We start from the raw sequence: 23671 nt of genomic DNA, 5'->3' as shown, positions 1-23671 counted from the left end.
GTCAGGAATCAACTGTTCTTTAGAAAGCATCAATAACAAACTGCAGCCCATTGCAAGACCCCCAGGGCTTATCCTTTGTTCAGCTGTTGAACAGGGACATCCTGGTTCTGTTTTCTCCTCAGATGAAGCATTATCAGCCTACTCTATAACTTTATTCAGAAGATTCTGCAAACTACAACAGTTCAGGAAATTGAGATCCATTTTCTCAATAGCCTATATTACAGTAATAACTATCAACAATATTAGTTAAAATGTGTCTCAGTTCAGTGCTTCCCCACAACACTGCAGTTTTCTTTCTTAATTTCTTTATTTAATCAGATTTGAAAATGCCCTGAAGACCAATAAAGACAGACTCTGACTTTAAAACAACAAAAAAACCCCTCAAAACCCTTTAGAAACATGGTACATACCATGCTTACAGTGTACAAGCTTATCTTATATAGTAGGCTTACAGTGATGCTTCCCCTTAAAAAAATCTAGTACTAAAATAAAAACTTTATTCTCATGTAAAAGCTAGATTCTTCTTTAATAGAAATTTTATTTATATGCACTCCAGTAGGACAAATCTGTTTTCTAAAGTAAAAATTGAATGAATGGGGAATATTGATATTAAGTGCCCATTATTTATTGTGCCTTCATGCAAAGATATTTTACTTGGTACAATGAAAAAACCCAGATTTTTCATACAGGAAGAGCCTCCAGCATTTCACACACTCTGAAGCATTCAATAGTTTTCTTTTTAAAATATTAACACTGAATATCTTTAGTACTAGCAATTGCCCAAAAAGCTGTAGAGCAAGTAAGATGAAAATTTGCCAATATTTATAAAACAATACATTTCAGGAGGGAGGAGGGGTGTAAAATCAAGCATATTGACAGGCACAGAAAGAGAAAAATGTGGGTAAAATTTCAAATCCAGAAAAAGAAAGGTTTTACTTTTATTTTTGTAATCAGGTGTCCCTGCTAAGGTCTCTCTGAAAGGAAGTTTATTAATCCAAGTAACTTGGTAATTTAGCATCACCATCACAATAAGAAATAAATTTAGAAAATTATTTTTATATTTTCATTTTATACCAGGAGGCTACTAGAATATCTAAATGACGCATGAGTTGTTATAAAACTGCCATATTTTTATCTAGCAGTTGTCCAAGCAGCATGTAAATGACTTTCTTTTTTTTCCCCATAATGTCATGATGTAAAGCAACACCATCTGAACTGTTTCTATGGGCTCTAGATTCAATAATTTCTTGGGATAAATTGCTTCTCTTAATTATAGCATTACAAGACAGCAAGAATAAAAAAAACCTCAACAGGCAAAGTTTCGTTTTGTAGACCCTAAACAGTCTGTATTCCTTCTTCCTAAACTTCAGCAGCAATTAGCAGCAAATTTTTGTAAATTGAAATAAAAAAGACTTAATTCACTATTTCCTTGAAACGGTGCAGTTGAGCACCAAATGAACAGATTAATTCAGTGAGACATTCTGAAAGAGATGGAGAAGTAAGAGTTGGTGAACTGTTTACCTTTTAAATTAAACCACTGAAAATGAAATATGCTGCTCTGCACTGTGCTGGATTTAACCTTCATGCTGAGCTTCAGGTAACCCAGACATTTCACACCACACAATGAGAAGCGTTTGCTATAAAGTATTTGTCATATAAAAGCCAACCATTTCCTGCTGACTTATTTCTCTTCTCTTAGATAGTGATATGACAAAAAAATGGAAATGAAGAAGAACTGAATGCTCTTTTCTTAGTGCTGTATACATAAAATATCAACTGCACTCTCATGCAGTAGAAAACCCACAGGATCTGGATTCACAATCTGAAATATTCTGTATTCCCCCTTAGTGTGCAGGTGACGGTGTCAGTAAAGAGATGTGCTGTGACCAGAGAACTTAATGGTTATGCAAAGTGTGAAATTATTCTTACTTCTATTTGTATGGTAGTTCAATTAAGTTACATACTTGAAAACTAGATGGTATTTGTTTAATCCCAACAGCTATTTAAAGTTCATGCTTCTTTGAGAATTGAACTTTCCAGCTACAAAGTAACATGGTGAATTTAGAGGAAAAAGTTTCTTTTGAGGCTTTAGAGTGCCATAAAAACAGTGTTATAGAATTAACACATAGAGCTATATAGATAAGATTCATCTGAGTTCCTTTCCTGATTTGAACACAATACAAATGGAACCCTTTCTTTTCTTTTTACTCACATTATAGCACAAATATATCTGTCAAATTTATATTAGCTACAGTTTTTCCTAAAGCCCACAAGGCCAAAGAGTGTATGAAAATAACTCAATACACTAGTTAAGTCCACTAAGAGGGTTGAAAATGAAAATCTACTCACTTTGAAAATCAAGAATAATACAGAATTTAAGCTTCTATATTACATCATCCAAAAATTAAGAAAGCATTAATGAAGGCAATCTTTAAATTCAAATTTTTAATACATAACTGAAGGATTTACATTTCCAAAGCTTTTCTCCTTTATTAATATTCTAATGCTGGAACATCAGAGTCATAATTTTCTACCATTTCTACTTGAAGACATGGGATATCAAAGCTTAGCACTAAGAAACATTATTTAACCCACTGTCCCAAGTGCATTAACTGCAAGTTTTACTTTCTTCTCGGAGCCCCGTGCCAGTATGACTCTGACAAACTAATCTGATGAAAGATAGTTTCTATGAGGTACTAAAGCCCATAAAGTACAAAAGCACATATATCTGTACTTCCAATTTCAATGCAAGTCAAGTACCTACTTAAATTTTAGGATGTCCTGAAGTGCTTTGCTGAACCAAGACACAAACAAACCCAAATCTAAAACGAACTTACTTCCTTCCCTAAGATTCTTTCACCATTACCCTCTTTCACCATTCCATATTTCTTCTGTTGTCTATGTACTAGTTAAACAGGAATTGTTACATTTCCTATTTTAAAACATACTTTACATGGAAGTGGGGGGGTGTGTTCCTTAAAAAACCTTGATCCTCTCGTGATTTTTCTCCTTTGATCCTTTTCCAAAAGGACTTTAGTTCCCTCATCATCTGGTCTAAAAAGCAGATTTAGGAGGGTTCTCATCTCTGAATAGACAGGTCCTGCTGGCTGAAAATGGCACCTCAATTTTTTACAGAGAGGAAATACAGGACAGGGGTTGCACATCAATGACACCAGTGAAACCCTCAGAGTAGAGATATTATCACTCCAGCTCTAATTTGAATGGCTTCAAATTACTTCACATAGACACACACACACACACAGAGAGCCTGATAACACTTTACATGACAAACTTCTAAAAAACAATAAACATTATAAGCACAACAGCAAGCTACGTTGTATTTGTAATAAAATCTTTACCTTCTATACCTTTTAATTCTAAAATAGTTATCCTGCACGCTGTCTTAAACTCTTCACTCTCTTCAGCAAGAGGCCAACAGACCAAACACTGACAAAACACAGCTGTGCTGTTGGGAACAAAATGCCAGGGAATCCATCCTGCAAAGGCAGCATTTCCACTGACATAAATGGGAGAAAGACAGAGCTGCTGGGGAATAGAAGTTGCAGAATTACAGGATACATTCCAGAAGCCAACTTCATATATATCCTAAATGCTGTCTGATGTTGCATATGCACACACATGTATACATGTATACACAAATAGGTACCAGTCTAAATATATGAGCATAATGTTTGAACTTTTAATATAATATGCACTTTTAAAAAAGTACATAAAATAATCTACAATTTAGCTTAGTCACTGACAGGTGAGAGGGACACATTTATTTTATTGAACTAACATTTGGCTACAGATACAGCTCACAGACTTGAGTTGCATGGGCAAAAAATGATGAATTATGTTGCTCTCAACATTTTCTCCCAGACAGAAAACTTATTTTAGGTTTCTGTATTGTTCTTTCAATGCAGTTGAGGAGTCACAACAAAGTCACTCTTCTGATCTCAGAAAAGTGCTGTGTATTCTTTCCATATGGGGTATCCAGTGTTTTAAAGGAAAGCAAAGGATACCATGCAGTCAAGTCAGCACTGAGTGGAAAAGTACCTGACTCAATTTCTACTCACTTAGACAATCCCTGAATTCACCTCTTCAGTGGAAGTACAGAACCATTTCTATTTTGATATGCCCTCTATTGGGACAATACTCTTGCAAGAAGATCCTTAATTAGATCATTACTGGTTACTATAATCTGCCCAGTGCAGAAGTAGCAGTGGAGATTTTAAGGATGCTTTAATATTCAAAAAAATTAGAATAAGTCCAGTAAATAAGTATTATTACTTAACCAACAATCTGAAAGTGAGATACCAACACAGCACCAACAAAGGTTCCGAATCTAAATGTAAGGGTTTGTCTTAAATTAAGCAATATTTCTATGCAAGAACATTCAGGTAACCCTTTGCAACCAAGTGTTATGTCTGTACAGAGCTTCTCATTGTGAGCTTCACACAACTGGGCACACTCCAGACTTGGAAATGAGCCTGTCCTTTGGGCACTCCTGACAGGAATGCAGGAGTCACAAAGACTTAAATTGAGACGATGGAAGGATGAGTTCAAAAGATCCAAAGTACCTGAAGGCTTGCTAAAAGGCAAAAATCTATTTCATGCAAGAAAGATCATAGTTTGAAATAACAAATCTTGGTATATACAGTTACATGTAAAATACTGAGCAAGTCAGAATCCAGGTTGGTACATGGGGAGTATTTTTTAAATTACAAAATTGAACAGTTCAAGTGTTAAAAATACTCTTGAAATTGGTCAGTTTTAAATAAAATTATCTGCAGTTTAAAAAAGAAGTACAAAATATATCATGAGTATATGACATTTCTCTTATACACACAGTGCAAAGAGAACAAATATATTTCTTGGTTTTGCTCAAACAGAGCATCAATAAACTGAAATAAGAATACTGATTCTTGCTAGGATTACTTATAAGGATTTTGACAACTATTTCCTACCAGCACCAAAATATCTTTAGTAGAAGATATACAGCATGGGGATTAGTATATATGAAAAGTAATACCTGGAATTTTGCAAGCATTATTATTATATTTTCCTGTGGCTCTAACTTGGTTCAAAGCAACATTTATAAATCAAATTCTTTTCTTCATTGCTTTATGTTGGTTCTAACTTACTAAGTTCAAATGTTAAACTAATACACTGAAAATGAGGTTACCAACCTGAAAGGCAAATACTCACTCTTCTTTGTAATTGAAAAAAAGTTACTTGTCCAAAGCAGTATTCCTTCCTCTTCTCAGTTAATTTTCAACTAATTGGTTTTCTGTATATTAAATTTATGTTTCCTAAAGCATTAAAGTTAGTTTCTAATCCTATATACATAACTCATTGAAAGATCATGAACATGAACTCTTAAGATAAATTGTCCCGACTGAAGGTAAACAAACGAAAGGCAAAAATACATTTAAAACATCATAATTAGAATGAATATATTATATCCTGAAAATATTGGTTTATAACTGTTAAATATTTTCAAATTCCACTGTATATATGTAATAATACTTGATTTTCTGACTTTTTACAATCCTCAATCATCTGAAATTCTGCTTTCCTTTTGTATTTTCCCAACATCAAACTCTGCAACTTTGCATTTGAACCTGATCTGCCTTCACTTCTACTGCAGTAACCAGGAAAACTGTGCAGGAAAATTAATACTTCCCCATATGTTTTTTTCCATTATCTCTTCTAGTCAAACTCCCTTCTCAAAGCTCCAATATTTTGCATAGCAAAACACTGGACAGTATTTGGTCACTCTGAAGGAGTGATTCTAGGTCATTCTGTAGAATGTGGTGTCCTCTTGTGGTCTTGGAGGTTCCCTAAATGTGAGATGTGTCACTGAACACCAAATTTAGAGCTGGCATCAATTACAGCAGGAGCTTCCAATGCCACCAACATTTAGAATCACCTTCATCAGCCTCACAGTACCAAATACTGAAGACATGCAATGAACAACAGCATTCAGGTATAGACCAGAAGGATGTAAAAGCACCCACACCACCTTCCAAAAACTGTAAAACAGTGATTTTCAGCTATTTACACATGGAGGACAATTTTTTTACCAATATGTTATTTGGGCATCTAATAACACTGAGGATCTGTAAAGGATATGAAAACCGTAGATTGACGTAAGAGACACTTTTGTTAGCAGAGTTCAGCTACTGAAACTGCTCTTCAGGCACTGATTCAAGATTGTAATGATTAATCTAGGAACAGGAAGACAGTTCCAATTCTATCAGAAACAGTGTAACTAATATCAGAGAGAAAAAATACCTATTGAAATCCAAGTGCATATCTAAAAGGGAACGTGCTTTGGTAGCCCCTGAAGTTAAAAAAGCAGCATGAAAAAAGTAGTATTGGTAATATCTCTTCTAATGTTTATTGCCAAACATTTGCATGTGTAACATCCTGCACAAACCCCTCATCCTAAACTGAAAGTTCCACAGAATTCCATGACAGACACACACCCGTATGAATTAATTAATTTTACACTGATATTTTTAAACTTTCCTTTTAAACCTTCAACTTGCTCTGCCATGGAAGGGAAGGCCGTCTCCAGGCCATTAATCCATCTCAGTCAGTTGTTTTCCAAGGAGCTACTGCACAAAATGATACAATATTTCTGAAGGCAACACATACTGTGACATGTACAGAAAACAGCACCACTAAAAGACAAAGAAATTCCTACACAATGTGCTGTGCAAATAAGCTCTTGTGTGACAAACTGAGGTAAAAGCTCTTGCAAAGCTGATGTGAAAGCATCACACTCTGACTCCCAAGTTATTTACAGCAGGTAGCCAGAAGTACAATCACTAATAAACTAAATAGTAGCTTATAATCACTAAACTAACACACAGAAGTATAATCACAACTCTCTCATGTCTCATCATAGCAGTCTTTCAGGAGTCCAATGGATGGCATCCCTTTCTTACTGTAAAAAGACACTTTTTCTGAGACCTGATATGAGAGAAAGTGGGTTTGTGCAGGATTAAGGTAGAACTTTGGCTCAAAGCTGAAGCACTAAAAGAATAAGCAATGTAAATTTTTTAATGAGTTGCTCAACTGATAATTTTGTATGCATCAACCGTGCAACTGAATTTGTAACTCAATTAGTATTTAAAGTAATTAAGGATGAAAGACTATCAAAAAAAAAAGCTTAAAAGGCGGCTTTTGTAATTTACTGAAGTGGCTGATACTCCATCACTTCAAAAAAGGAGAATTAGTTATGTAACAAAGAAGAAAATACATTGTTTCTATTACAAAACCATCCACTAAAAATTAAATGAAAAATGCATGAGCTACTAACAGATGAAAAAAAAAACAGAAAAGATCTCATAAGTATTTTCATTTCCCAGGTTCACAGGCAATGAACAACCACATTAACAGTGGACTTTATGCCAAGCAAACAGAACTGCAGGTTTTACTGATTCATTTTAATATACTTACATCACCACCACTTATTCCAGATGATGTGCATTACTGCCCTTTCACAGCACCTGCTCATTTTTGGAGTACATGTGGGAAACCATTGGAGTCAGACCAGTTACTACCTTTAAACCCTCACAGTCCAATTCATTGACATCCCAAAGTGAGTAAGGAATTTATAATTTTTTTTCTAGCTGTTTTTGAAATTTTGTATTATCTCACACAAATTAGCAAAGATGATTTTTCTAACACAAAATTGCAACAGAAACATTTAATTAATTACTCACCACTGTTAATTGCTGCCATTTAAAAAAAAAAAAAAAGTAGTAGAGACTTCATTTTACATATGGAGCTGTCCAGCACAGTTTTTGAGGTTCTGTGCATTTGTTTATTGTGTATGTCATGAATATTTCATTTAATAGAACCAGTTTTCTTTTCAGTAAGTGGAAATACCATTGCATTACCTACATCAGTGAACCTGCACCTGGAAAGGGGAAAGTCTGTATAAAAATAGCAGGTACTGTCTAGCAGGTGTAAAAACATTTATGAGTCACCTCTTTTATTTGTGTATGAATGAGAGAGGTTTTTTTCCCCCAGCTTTTACTGATACTGTGAGTTCTTTCAAGTACCTTGTTTCCAATGGCCTTTTTAGGTGGAAAGTTAAAAGTCCTCACTTGCTGGTATTTACTCTGTAATTTATGATGCAAGCTTCTGAACTCTGCATATCTTCGATACACATTCCATTCATCATCCTTTATCCTGATATAAACCTGCAAAATACAGACATGGAAGGAAACAGTGTAAAGACAAACCCTGAGATGATGCATCTCCTCACTCCTCAAAGCCTCATGTGATGCAACAGCACCAGAAATTCCAGGATCATGGAGCCCCAGGTACAGTTCTGACTGTGCCTTTGCTGTTCCTATTGTACAGGTCATTAACCTTATTTTCTCTCTTTTTCCCTTTCTTTTTCTTTCTTTCTCTTATTTTAATCAAGACAAACACAGCTTGCTTATTTGAACATGACTCTGGGGCAACCATGGCAGCACTTTTTGTTACCATGGTTTCCAGCATATTCTGCTACCCAGTGACCAAAGGAAAAAAATAATTTAATACCACTATAAAATTGATTTCTGTGTCCTCAACACAGTTCTTCAACTTTGTAAATTAGCTTTGTAGCATCAGAATTTCAAAACATAATTTCATCCCAAGTATGAAACTTAATTTACTTCCTAACAAAATTACATCGAAAACTAAACTAGAAATTTTATTGTTTGGAAAATAAACACAGTTCATTCTTTCTGCTTGTATAGGACATTAAGTATAATTTAACACAGCTGTAGTTTTTGTGATTCTGCTTTTGTTTGCCACTCATTATTTCATGAGCATATTACCAATTACATGCTAAATATTCACATTCTCTGGGAAAATTTCATGGAGAAGTGAAATATACTTCCAGAAAACTGAGTTTTCCCTCTTTTCTAGGGGAATAACCTTTCCTCTACAGGAATGAACCTACAGTTTAAAAGAATGCTGAAAGAGCACATCAGAAACTCTAAACCAAGCATCAGAACTCAAGATCCAGAGTGACCTTTCCCTAAGCTGCTTTCTAGAATCTGCCACTTATCCCTTCTGGTGTGTGTGCCAATAATCTTAATATTCTGCACCAGGAATGAAGCTGAAATGGTCCCGATGGCACTGCCTTGCCCTGCTGCTCCACAACCCCCCAGGAATTCATCAGTAAGCTGTAAGACAAGGATCAGGAGAACCCTCATGTGAAAAAGCAACCCCGAGGAGTGGGCATTTGACAAGTCCTTAGAAAAAAAATTATACTTTACTAAGAACTTGTGGTATTTCAGAGATCAAGGGATGTCAAGTGAATGCCTCCTCCCACAAAAGCAGCTCATGTAGCCTTCCTTAGGTTTGGTCTTTATCAAGTCCTTTTATTCCTGCAGACACCTAGTTTTTCAAATTTATAGGAGGCTTCTGCCCTTGCAACAAAATGCAATATATCATGCAGACATCATTCTGCCAAATTAGACTATTTCAGTGTAGAAAATACTAATACATTTTCTACAGGAATACTGCAATTCCAAAAAAGGAATACTACAGTTCCAAAATTAGCACATCTAAGAATTCAAAAGATTCAGAGTATTGTGTGAATTACAAATGCAGATGTAAACAAAAACTCAACTGGTTTTGGTAACAAGGATTCAGACAGTGTAATGATGGAACCACAATAGTAAGTCTGCAAGAAGTATTCAGATTTCTTTTCCACTTTGAAAATAAGGCCAGGATAATTAAACTCCTACAGGACCATCTGTTTGAACAATTAAGTACATCTTTCAAAGCAAATGAAGGGATATATGAGATGCAAGTATTTTACATAATTCTAATAAAATTTATTTAATGTAGTAAAAACTATATTAAATATATCTAACCCCTCTCCCTGCCTGTTCTCACTTCCACCAGTATGTTGTTTGGAATTTTGTATACATTCCCAAGATTCATGATTCAATTTCCTTGGGGGGGGTGGGGACAATTAAAAAAAAAAACTTCAATTATTTTTAACTAAGTCATTTAATATGGAAACCTTAATTTAACTAAGCAGTTATCTTTGCACATGTGATTTGGTGAATCATGCAGTTCAACATTACCTGTTAAGCTGTAACCCATAGTTAACTAATTAAGGAATCTGGTACACTGTAATTGAAATTTTTAAGGACTGCAAAACCATAGATTAATTTCTTAGATAAAACCACTAGAAAATTTCTTACTGTTCTTCTATGTACATAGATATTGATTTCATTTAAGCAGTAAGAAATGAAAATGCAACATTTGGAGCCCTGTGCCATATTGAATTTATTGACAATCATATAATAGAGTATGAAAGGTATATTAAAGTTCATGATGCAGTACAGATTTAAACCTTCGTTATCAAAGAAGGGAATGCTATTCCCTTGCCAAGACAATGCAAATTCAGTTGGGAAATCAAACAAAGCAAATACTAAATATAAAATTATTTGGATAAACTTATCCTAGTGTAGTCATTTAAGGCACATAGTTATCCCCTTTTACCTCAAATACAGATCATACCAGCACAGGAAGATCAGGGAAGGATTACTTTTGCAGACAAAATTTTGAAATAATGCTAAATCAAGCAACTTGAGATGTACAGTTTGAAATTGTACCAAAAGTCATTAGGTCTTTTCCCATCATCTTCAAGGCATCCACAATTTCAGTCACGGTCTTTTGATGGGAAATGAGTGAAAGCTGTAGTTGCCAACAGACACTTTTGTGTCTTTTTGTCCCAAATTATCTCACTGTACCCCAGAGCAACACCACCTTTTGCTACAGCAAACACCTTTACAAATGACACATAATTACAGAACAGTATTTTAAGATCATGTTATAGAATGTTTAAGGGACTACTCTTAGTCCTTATTCTCTGATCAATTTTAAAAAATCAATTCTAAATCATTACAATTCTTTTCTAATGCCCGTGTTTTCCTGATATTATTCACTTCCTAACCTAGTTAAGTAATTTTCAAGGTAATGAAAACTTACAGACTCAATCAAAATCACTGCTAGAATGCTTATTTGTTTGTAGACAAAAGATTTTATTTTAATACTCTCTTGAATATCAAAAAATTAGTTAAGTAGCTTCTGCTGTTAATTTCGGAGCACTTTCCATTTAGGTCTCCCGTGTAAAGATTGATTGGTAACCTTTCTGTAGCTATGATTTACAGCAGCTCCAAGAAAAATTTCAGTTAATAAGTATGTATAATGAATTAGTCTGTTATTTTCTCATCACAAAAACATCCGAAGTCAAAGATTTGGAGAGCAACAGCAATAACGGTTGCAATTTAATATTGTGTTTATCAGCCAACTATCAGCTAACTTAATATTACTGAAATGCCCAAAATCTTCTGAGACTCAATTTGAAAGCACTGGTTTACTGATTGCATACTGAAATGAAAAATACTACTCCCATGGTCCTGCTTTTTGAGCCAATAGTTTCTTTAATAAGTTAAGAAATCTTTTAAGCAGTTCTGAGTCCAAAATGCTGTTAACAAGTCCTGGTTACAGACTAGTAACAGTTGACACAGTTCCTTGCTACTTATGTATAAAAGCCTGAGGAAAATAAAGGACAAATGCCAAAATTCCAACTTGCTCCATTCCAGTGTACACAGACCAAATGCCTGCAACCAACACTTGTTCTTCAGGTCTGCAGGAGTCCAATGTGGGTGCTTTTCTTTTTGATGCAAAAATATAGATTGGTATATTGAGGATTCACTTTTGTGTCTCTCTCAATGCAGTGAGTAGCAAGAGACACTGACTGGGATATTAAAGACCTTCTTCTGTTGCAATGACATTCATGGTTATAGAAATTGCAGATTAGGCATCAAGAAGGATCTCCCCTAAATGAAGTTACTCCTGAATCTTCCCTGCAAATATGGGGAAGTTCCTGGTAGGATGATCTGAATATATATTAAAAAAAATGAATTCTTGCCAGAGAACTCTTTATGTGAGATCCACAAATACAGAAATGCTGAAGTTAAAGTCCTTGTGAGTCCATGGCCTATTCCTGAGGCAAGAAAAATGTCAGAAAGGGAGGGAACAATGCTAAGGGAAGGTGAGTAGTGAAACTCTACTAAACCACATATAAAATTCAGTGGCACAAGATGGAAGAGAACTTGTGACAATTCAGCAGCAGAACACTTCAAAGGACATAAAGAACACTGAGAATGTTTGTAAAGAACAAGTCCTAGGCTGGACAAGGTCATAGCTGCCTTAGAAGCACAGGAAAAAGATGTTGGGCAGCATAAGGAATGCAAAGGAGACTGAGCTACACTAAGGAAGCTACTGTGACCTTTATCACCTCAGTGAGCATTACCAGGGGATAAAAAAAGGGTGAGAGAAAAAAGCTACTCTTTCTATAGTACTGTATCTCTAACTTCCTTTCCCTCACTAATAAAAGAGAGTTTTCTGGAGGTCCTCTTGTTTGTTAGTACTTTCAAATCAATGCCCAAGCATGTGACAACAAAAAGAAAAATCAGCAACTGGTTTGGTAGAGACAACCCAATCAGCATGAATACAAAAACATTACATGCACATTGGCACCTTTATTTTTCACTGTTAACTCAGCTAAGCTTGACTAGTGAATGTTTTCTTTACATTTGCTTTTAAATAACACTCTAAAATTTGGAGCACCATTGATCCATAGTTTTACCTTTATACTAATAAAGTTTTTTTTAACTCTTAAAACTCTGACTCAACTTTAATGTACATCTTAATTATTCAAGAACACTAAATTAAAGAGATTTTGATCAAAGTTCACTATTTAGAAATAATTGTTTTCAGTGGATTGGAACTATCCTTTTTTTCCTCTCAGGAAAGCACATTATAAAATAGGAGTGACAATCTATTTAGGAGGTTTCTATCAAAATTATATATATCTGCACTCAAAACGTAGAGAAGAAGTAAAAGGTATGAATCCAAAGGGGAAGCATATCACAAAAAAAGGAAGAACTGATTTCATTTCTTGACTTTACTTCAGGAGAATGGGATTCTGTTTAGAATATAAATTCAAGCTCAGTTCTCCAAAGTTACCTCTGAAGTGTGAGAAATGAATACAAATGCAAGTTATATTTTGACACAGCTGCAGGACTGTATTTATGGTTAAGTTCCCCCTTTGAAAATGATCCAATTTAAGAATTTCTGCATAATGAAAAACAAATGAAACAATGAAACTTTTCAGCTGTGATATGAGCAGCTTTTTGTGTGCCATAGAGACATACCAGGAATTAAAGTGAATAAGCTTTTATCTCAATATGACCATTTTATCTGCTTGCACAAAGACTGCAAATACTAGAATACATTTTGTTATGTTAAATCTTCAAGGTTTTGTTATTTAGTTCAGAAAAATGAACAATACAATGTCAAATATATGACACAGTGCACATCAAAGCATGAGCCTTAAAAACAGCCAATATTGCTCTACTAAACAGAAAATTGTCATGCATTTTAGGTTTCTCCACCCAATTACACAAGTGCAGAGTGATGTTCACTGGGCTTCTGCAGTCCCAGTTCTGCTTCTGCTCCCCAGAACAGCACTACAGTGACTGGTCCCTAAAGAACAAAGGCAGCATTGCCTTTGCTTTTGCTGGATGGAACCAATACTTTTTGTCTTTTTATATACAAATCAAACCAGCAGGAAAAAAAAAAATCACTCAGTAACATAATAAGGTCATTTCAACAGTGCAATAGGACCTACAAGAAGCCAAAATAATTAACATCATTGCACAAACGTGCACTTTGAACCAACACAGTCATGGCAATGCATGACAACTGCTGCAGTGAAAGAAGTTTCTGCAGAGGAGAAAATAGTGCTGCCTTTTTCTCCAAATGGAATATTTTGGGTGCTCTGGCAAGGGAAAGGAAGCTCTCTCACCAATCCATTTCTGAACAAGATAGCTAATATTTATTTGAGTTATTAATTGGATCTAAATTATTTGCTTCTTTCTGTAGTAGTTATAAAATAATCTGAAAATAAAAATTCTGCTTTTAATTTCCCAGTATTTTTTGAATTCAGCATTTCAATAAGCAAATCAATGTATTAAGTTGTATTATGGTCTCCTTTAGAAAATAAATAATTATAAAAGTCTCCAAGGACTGATCTCATCCTTGTATATTCCCTCAATTCCAGTTATTTAAATATTTTTCTCCTCTATGCTTTCTCTTATGCTTCTCTGACACATCCTTGGATTGCACTGCAGAAAAAGTGGGATATTCAACCTTCTTGGCTTACACACTCTAAAACCACTCTCTTTCAGAATGCCATGAGCCATATTTTTCTTTCAAATTCTCCAAATCATTCTACTTCATTTTCTTCTCTCCTTGCCCTGAGCTGCACTGAAATGGAATGTGATTAGAAGACTATTTATTTCTCCTTTTTGCCTGCTTAGTGCTGCAGCTGCTACAGCCATGCAATTCATCATACATCAGGAGAATTAAATTCAACTTTGGGTTTAATTTTTGCAACTCTCTGCTTACCTTTCAACTACTGACTGCCAGTGCATTGCCTCCCATTGTTAAGAGTTCTACCCTTGATGAAATACTGAGGCTGTGCTGGCTTGGGTGTAAACTAAAGGTCAACACTCAGGTTGTCAAGCCCTGGCACAGCTGCCCAGGGAAGGAGTGGAGTCACCACCTCTGGAGGGATTTAAAAGATGTGTAGATGTGGCACTTAAGGACAGGGTTTAAAGGTGAACTTGGCAGTGCTGGGTTAATGGCTGGACTCGATGTTGTAAAGGTGTTTTCCAACCAAAATGATTCTGTGCTAATGGCCCCTCCATATGAAGGGATAAAGCTCCTTCTTCAGAGAGAGTGGAGAGGAAAATATCATTTAAAGTAATATAAAAAGAAATATTATGAGCAAATATCTTGGTCAGTATTAAACAGTAAGACTGAAGATAGTCAAATCAATAAAAACATTGTAAGAAATGTTTATTGATTACAATCTTAGGGAGTCCTATTCATATGCAAATGGTAACAGTCTTGTCTGATTAGCATGTTAATCTTTAATCTTATTTGGTTTATAATCTGAAGTGTTCACTACTCTGCAAACAAGGCATATTTGCAAGAAGCCATTTTAAATATTGATATCACTTTAAGAATCATAAAATCTCAGTTTCATTATCTTAAGTGTCAGGCATTGGTAATTATAGCAACAAAAGGCATGACTAATGGCATTTGCTGTACACTTCACAGGAAAGTGGAATCCATATGTAGACAGAAAATAAGATACTCTACAGTTGAGAAATATGACAAAATAATATTATTGCAATAATCAGCTCGCTTCACAGACACTAAAGGAACTGCATCTAACTATCACCATCTAGAGGTAAAATGTAAATGCAAAATTATTTTTTTATTCTGATGTGGATTCTGTCTTTATCCTTGTGAATATATTAGACAAGAAATAATTTTCTAATGGTAGGCTGACTGAGCAGCATCTGCTACACTAAAAAGATGGGCATCAACCTGCATAGATCACAAAAAGCAGTCACCAGAAAGCAACTTAGTTAACTAGAGAGATACACTGTTCAGAAGAGAAAATTTTGTCAGCATGACCCTGGTTTTACAAAGATACCTATTATTTAAATTGTGTGTTTAAAGGACTAGGTTTCCTTAACTGTTACTTTGTACAAAATATATTAGTTACTCCATATGTGGTTAGGTCCTTCAACTTAGGTCCTTATAACTAAGCAGTTTGCCACTCAGTAATAACCATCACAAACTTTGCAAGAGAATAAGCCTCTGAACCTTCTTTTGGATAACTACAGTTGCTCTGATGTCCTTGCTAGAAGATCCAGTTATGACAATCCAGCCTGAGCTCCTGTCACAGCCTAGATAATTCCATCCAGTGAAGTCTAAATAATCCTAATGATTTGTTGATTCGTAATAAGGACATCAACTGGTCATCTAATTAATTTCTCTACTCAGGTGCAACATTAATTGTACGAGTAATCCATCAGCACTAATGAATGACACGGCAGCAGTTACAACCTCAACCTGAGGCAAAACAAATCTGAGCAAGTATAAAGAGAGAGGATGTGCTTTGAAAACATTTACAATGAGCTTGCCATGCATAGGAGATAAACATTAGTGGAAGGAAAGATATTTCATCATCACCCTTAATATTTCCATTCTAGGACTAAATTAGTCATTATTAGCAAAACATTCCAAGAGTAAGTCATGTTTAGTTATACCATGACCCCCAGGTTTCTTGCACCCTACTCTCACAGCAAGGTATACTGATTTCAACAGTTCAGAAAATTCCTTGGTGAATTATAAAATATATTTTATTCAGTACACTTAAACATGAACAAAAGGTACAGTGATATTCATCCAGAAAAACTGCCTATCTTTCAAAATATAGCTACCCAGGGATCTCCTAAGAAATAAGTCATGTCTTTGTGTTTGGATTGTTTTTGCTTCAATTCAATTAGCTCAATTATTTTCTAGACCCATGTAAACTTTCAGTATTCACCCCAATTATATGCTGTGGAGAAAACCACTGTCATGCACTTGTTTTGGAACTGCAAGGCAGTAGTTTCTATGGGTGCTCCAATTTGCATTTTGAAACAGTTAAAAACCTCTCCCTTTCCTCCATGATTTGAAAGACTGCTATTGTATTCCCCTCTCAGTTGTCTTTCATGCAGGCTGAGAATTTCTAATATGTTCTTCCAATGAAAAGGCTTCATTTTTCACCTATATTCTTTCCATTTCTGATATATTTCTTTGGAGAGAACTAGAACTGCAAACAGATAAACCAGAGATTATAAACAGCAAAATAGAGTTTTCTAGTTTTCCACCACTTTCCTAATGATTTGTAACAAGTTGGTTTTCAGACTTCCCTCAACACTTTTAAAAATTGTCAGATTAGACACTTAAAAATCTTCTAGTATGCAAGTCTCAAGCTATTTATCAGTTATTTTTCAGCTATTTCACCTTTAAATTCCTGGTGCACTGCACGTGGAGATTTAGTCTTTATTAGTTCAACAAGATCTGCTACTGGCATTTCATTTAAAAGAGACAATCTGCCAATTCTCCACAAGCAATAATCCAGAATGGGAATAACCCATAAAAACTCCATGGTGAAAACAGATTTTAAAATGTGCATTTTTCTGTTATTACTTTCTATTGTGAGAAAACAAGTGAAAAATATTTTTAATATTTAATATATTTAACTGAACTTAGTAACTGCACTGAAGAGCATATCCAATTCTAAATAGTTTTTTTCCCCCAAATTTCTACACCTTCTAATTGCTGTAAGATCCACAGTTGAATGATACAGGTTTATGGCTCTGCTAATTTTTAAGAGTACTAGATAGTGCTACTCTGTGAGCACTGAATTATCTGCTGCTCACAACTGCCCCCTTTAACTCAGTCATTCAAATTGAGCATAAAATTTGGCTGCTTCTAGACCTTGTTTTTAAGCCCTTAGTATTCATAAGCAGTTAATTCTGCCAGTTAAACATTACTGCAAGAGTGCAGTGTAACTCTACAAATACAGAGGTCTGATTGAAATTTCCACATCTAATAGGATTCATTATAAAATGTTGCTTGCTTTCAGAGTTCTGAGCTTGACCAGAATCTTTAATCCTTAATAGAAATTTAAGGAACTATTTGATGGTTGAAACTATGTGGCAAGTGGGCTGGAGCTGGAAACTTTTCCATCTATATTCACAGAAGAACAACACCTGGGTGTTTTTAAGGATGAAAGATGTACTGATTTTGAACATGACATCTGAAACAGACCAAAACGTTAATGTGACACAAAAAGAAATGCTTTGAAATGCCCTTCAAAGCAGCATTGCAAATCTGCAATAAGTTAAAAAAATAAAGCAAACACCACAACACAATTCCTGCAGGAGTCTGTTCTTATCCTGTCCAGGTCAGGCCCCTCCTGATATGCAAATCAACATGCCATTAATTTCTTTTCCTGTTTAAGAAGCACAAGTGCAAAACTGGCATTGATTTCACAGAGGCACAGCAACCTGGGTTTATTTCTCCTAATTCTTATATTCTTAAGAAGCACTGGTAAGTCCATGGAAACAGATGACAGACACAGTGGAACCAGTGGGTTCATCGTTTTCCAAACTACTTGAGGTGCTCTGCAATTCTTTCCACCCTCTTTTGGTCATTTCCAAGGCAAGTGATATGTACACAATAGTTTATTTTCTGCTAGAAAATATTAATTTATAATCAAAAAGGGACAGAAGAGGCACGAGGATTCTAAAGTACATCAACACTAACTGTGACACAGCGAGTCTGCCCTGGTTCACTGTCCTGCTCTGCAGCAAGTGAAATGCTCCAGAGACACACAATTTCAAATCAGCAAAGGTTAACAAGGTGCCTCATAACAGGAGGGCAGAGGGGGTCAATCTCTTCAGCTTTCCAGTAACAGAAAATGCAGAAGAAATCAAGCCACGTAAGAAATACATTTACATGAAGTGCATTTGGAAAAGCAGTGGGCAAGGTCCGTGCCCTTCTGTAACACCTTCATTTGGTAACCACATCTTCCCTTAATAGTATTACACACATGAGCTAATTTGCAGTCAGGTTAAGCACCTTAAGGCTAATTTCCAATTAGCTTTAACTACAATTGTCAGTACTTAGCATATCTAAAAATTATGCTTAACCAAACCCAAAATTTCAAACTTTGCCTCTTCCAACTGGCACACTTTGGCTTTCTTCAAAGTTCATTTGACATCTCTTTCTCAGAATTAACCAGCACAACCAAGAGTCAGTTTTTGCACCTCAAGTTATGGTCACTCAACTAATGGCAGAGAAATCTCAACTCGAAAAGATGTTGGTAATGATCTCACTAACATCAACATTCTGCAGTATTGCTACTTTCCTCTACATTGATATACCACAAGTAATTTCTCATGTAGCTGATACAAAGAGTTTTACATGCCTTTTAATTTTCTGCCACTGGAGAAATATATGATAAAGCAGTAAAAATAATGTTTATTATGAATAAGAGGACTCTCGTAAATGAGCTCAATCATTTATCCTAATTGCACCCCCAGTCCTTGTCTGTTCAGTACATACTGGTAGCCTGGTAAATACCCCCTTCCACAATTTCAACATTGAATCAAATTCTCTGTAATCAGGAGCACATGTTTTGGCACAGATTTAACAAGATAAATGCACAGTGCTGTTATTGAAGTTTTATAAATTAATGCTTTCCTGGTCACTATAAAATGTAAAATATACATTCAGCAAGTATGTGACTACATAACTGATCGGAGAGGTGGCAATCACTTCAGATGTTTCATCACATGCTATGCTCAGAGTGTATGTTTATTTAGGAAAATTCGTTTTTTTCACATGCACAGTGGCAGAAAACAAAGCTATTTGCCAGACAGATACTCTTCCCAGTCACGCATCTCTTACTGAGATCAAAAAGTGGTAGGAATGCCATTAATCCATTCTTCCACAAGGAAAGATCACAACAGGTACAATGATCAAAGTTTAATAAGAATTATGGAAGCTTTAAGTCACTTCTACAGATAATTCTTGTTTGCTTTTTTTGAACAATTAAAAGAAAAAGTTGAGCAAATGGACAACTGTTCACCAGAATAATTCTGTGCTATTCTGTAATTAAAGACAAATTGGTCTTACTACATTCTATGTGTATTCTAGATAGCTATATTTAACTTTTCACATTACATATATCTGTAAATTGCTTTTGTGAATAGGTAATGAATAGGGCATATTCAAAAGAACTTGTACATTTTTCACATATACCAATTTTGCACTCTATGAATGTCAAACATTATGAGTTTATACTGTAGACATAAAGAATCTAACAGAATTCTCAAAATTGTCTTTTTGCAGATCCAGAATTTCCAATCTTTTAGAAACTTGCAATATTTTGCTTCCTTTTTTCCTATTCTCCAGAGGCTTATCCTTCAATTACAAGTTCTTTGTTTTCTGCTGATGACAAGTAACAGATGAAGCCTGAGAGCAACATCTAATCCTCTACTCACTCCAGCAGATTTTGGGTAAAGTAATGAACCTCTTACCAACTGAGGTTTTTGCACTTTTCCTTTTGAAAAAGAACATGCACAACATCTATAGTATATGTGAATTGTGCATAATTTCCAGGCTTTCATGATGCCACTCATATAGTCACGTTCAGTCAAACTGCATGACAAGTACTGAGCTCTTTAGTAACTAATTCGATACCAACTTACAAGTGAAATTAAAAATACAGTAAGTTCTTCAAAGAATTCACAGAATGAGTCAGGTTGGAGGGGACCACAGTGGGTCATCTGGTCCAACCTCCCCACTCCAGCAGGATGAAAAGAATAAAACAGAGCAACCTGGGAAATAAGCAAGAGAAACCAGAGCTCTTCTAGTGGTCATGGAACTGCTACATTATAAGAGTAGCAGAGACTTGGAGGGGTGAGATCCTGAGGCTTTTAATCATTTCTGTGTTAGCAGACTGATGTCTGGGTTTGAGAATGTGTAGCCAGTGACAGCAGAATGGAGGAACATGTGAAAGCCAGAAAGACAAAAATTATTGCTCCTGTCAGCAAGTCAGGTTTCCACACTCACTTGTGCATCTGAATTTGATTGATTATTCAGTGGTTTTGAACAAATGACTAACTGTTCCATACTGTCAGCTTTTCTTTCCATTACCTAAAGTCTTATTTTTCATTCTCTATTACTGGCCAGAAGGTGGGTGTTTTCCTATATTTTACAACTATCTGCCAACACTTTATAAATGATTCAAAATTCTACAAAAACCACCATTCAGAGTGAGAGGAATGTTAACAAGCTTCAGCAGTCTTGTTCAAAACTAACTACATGTGGCTGAAACAAAAGTGGAGAAATTTTGCAGCTGCTAATAATCCCCAAACAAAGAAATACAAACAGCCTGGGATGGCATATTAAAGAGTGTTTAAAGTTTGCCCTGCCATTCTATCCATGGAGAGTGTCAAGAATCCAGGAATCAAGGAACAGTATAAGGTTTCAATGCCTCAACTGCAAGTCAGGCTAGAGCACAAACCCCTAAATTCAGACCTGCCTGAGCAGACCACACTATGAACACACTCAATGACACACAGTGAAGACTTGTTTCATCATTCCAAACGTTTTTAAGTGAGCTACTACAGTAAGCCACACCTGTCTGTCTGTCAAGCAATATTTCTGGTCATTGCTATCTCCAAAATAGAAATAAAACATGTACATGCACATTGAAGAAGGCATTACTGATTAACATTGAATTGCTGCACTCCCTGACCAACGTAGTCATCTTATTAGCATGCTTTTAAAGTATTAAACTACTAAAAGTCAACCCTCCAAATATGCTATTTGGATAATCAACACAATCCTATGGTTGAATATATATGAAGTTACTGCTGCCTGTTCATTAGCTGATCTCTAATGAAATTATATGGAGATCTTTAAATTATTAAAATGTTCTATTTCAGCCAGAAGCTTTTACACAAAATCTGTGTTGAGATATATCTTATCACTTACCTGATAAACATGGAATGCATTAGCAGCTTTTCCACGCAGAAAGACTGAGGGAATCCAAACATTAATAAGAGCACGATTTGATCTGAGGAGGAGAGAGAAAAACTTAAAACAGGGAATCATATTTATGTGTATGAATTGCAAAGCAACTACATCCAATGGTTTAGATAATGATCAAAGTGACCAACAAAGCAACTTAACATTTCAAATGAAGTATCAGAAAAATTGGAGTTCTGCCTGAACTTTTTGTATGTGCTGTATTTAAAAGTGTTCTCTGAAATTAACCCAACTGAAATAGAGCACTGATATAGAGCACCAAAACAATTCCTTCTGCAGGTTTTCTGGGTTTTGTTTCTTTTTTCACAGCATGGATTTGACTACTTTTGATTATATGCATGAAACAAGAATCATTCATTTCATCAAACCCAACATTTTGGTCCACAAAACTCAGCTAAATCCAAACTCCTTGCATTCAACATTATTAAAAACTACACTAGGGCATGGAATGTGCAGCTCTCCATACTTTTAATAACAGAACAGCTAAGAATTCAGTTATTGGAAATAACATAGGAAAAGCCAATTATGGAATCTGTTTGCTTATTCTTCTTTGCCATAAAGACAGTATGAAGAGAAAAATTCTTTAATTACTAAACTTACATTTCAAAATCTGACAAACTCTGATCTTCGGATGTTTGACTCAAATCTCCAGGGACCTGTGTTTACAAAACAGAAATAATTCTCACACACTGGTTATTAGGTTTTCAACTAAGAAGGCACAATATTATAAAGAAATTACAATTCAACATTCAATTTCATAAATGCCAATAAAAATTATTACTGAGAAACAATAAAAGAAAAACAAAATCGTTCAGACAGATTGTGGACACATCACCCCTTGTGAGTCCTTCATGTTAGAATTTGCTTATAGTTTTGTAAAGAAACAAGAATCAAATGCTATCAAAAATACTAAGTAAGGTGTTGTTGTCAGATCTGCTATTTCTTATAAGCTGTTATATATTTCATCAGGAGTTTGAGCTTATTCCAGAGTTGTAGAATCTACAGTGCCATAAACAAACACTCACTGGGCCTCTCAAATCAATTAGTTCTTGTCTCATCTGGGACACGAGAGCTTCCTTAGCCATCAGGGCACGGTGCAGCCTCTCATTGAATTCAATCAGCTCCCCATGCATTTCAGCCACCTGAAAAGCAAAGCCAAGAGGTAATTGTGCTCTAAACTGCAAAAAAAATAAAATAATCACACTATGTAATTTCTTACATGTACATCGAATTTTATTGAGGTTTTGTTTTATTTTGCCATACTCTCCCAAGGAGTGCATCTCATTGCTAATGCATTAGTTTGACCATTAAGAACAGAGATTGTTATAATTTTGACTCATGCCTTGCAATGTAATTGTGATATTGAACTCAACAGGACCAAATACAATTCTATGCTAAATTTTATTCCTATCACAGGAGATCCTATGACAACTGATTCTAATAAAACACTCATTAACTTTTGTTCTCAGTTTAATTCTTGGATGAACACAGCCCTCAACAGGTACAAACCAATCACAGTATTCTGAACTGGGAGTAATGCAAATGCACAAACTGCATTAACTTTGTCAATAATTCATGAGTGATGTATTCTGCACTCTTACTTGGAGTTTTAACAGCACTGGAGCTAGAAGTCCACTCATCCCAGGCAAATTTGTGAGGGGTCAAAGGAGCCTAAATACCAGTTAGTCTGGGGCACAGGTTGCTGAGCACAGGTAAACAGCACAGCCTCTCGTGGGGCCTCTTCAGACCCCAGGTCTGGCTCTGTGTGTGTGTGTGTGCTCTCCATTTCAGAGTTAGGAAAGCAACAAGTGATGCAGGACGTGACAAGGGCTGGGTGAACATCAAGGATGTGAAGTGTAGAGCAGTGAGAAGAAAACAGCAGCACTCAGCAGCTGGCCCCTCCAGTGGGCACAGCAGCTGCCCCACCACTATCATTACACCTGTTTGCAGCTACAGCAACTCTTCAAATGCCTCCTCATATCAGCATCCAAAGCTCAGAGAACAGCAGAGGCAACGGGGTAACAATATGAAACAAAGCTGAATAAGATGAATATCAATCAAGCACCTTCAATACTATCACAGGGACTTGGACTACTGCCAA

General features: G+C 35.5%; 1 protein-coding gene across 1 annotated transcript in view; it reads right to left on the bottom strand.

Moving 5' to 3' along the window:
* SNX29 (sorting nexin 29) overlaps positions 1–23671 on the bottom strand; it is a 97603-nt gene that overhangs the window by 34574 nt on the left and 39358 nt on the right. The window contains exons 16-19 of the mRNA XM_051810222.1: positions 22596–22712; positions 22171–22226; positions 21517–21598; positions 8082–8222 (exon numbers count right to left, since the gene is read on the bottom strand). Coding sequence (XP_051666182.1) covers positions 8082–8222; positions 21517–21598; positions 22171–22226; positions 22596–22712 — 396 coding nt within the window. The remainder of the gene's footprint in view (positions 1–8081; positions 8223–21516; positions 21599–22170; positions 22227–22595; positions 22713–23671) is intronic.

Source organism: Manacus candei, unplaced genomic scaffold (genome assembly GCF_025592945.1).
Source record: "Manacus candei isolate 608988 ecotype Guabito, Panama unplaced genomic scaffold, ASM2559294v1 h1tg000002l, whole genome shotgun sequence".
Lineage (NCBI taxonomy): Eukaryota > Metazoa > Chordata > Aves > Passeriformes > Pipridae > Manacus > Manacus candei.
This window is presented reverse-complemented; position numbering and strand designations above follow the sequence as displayed.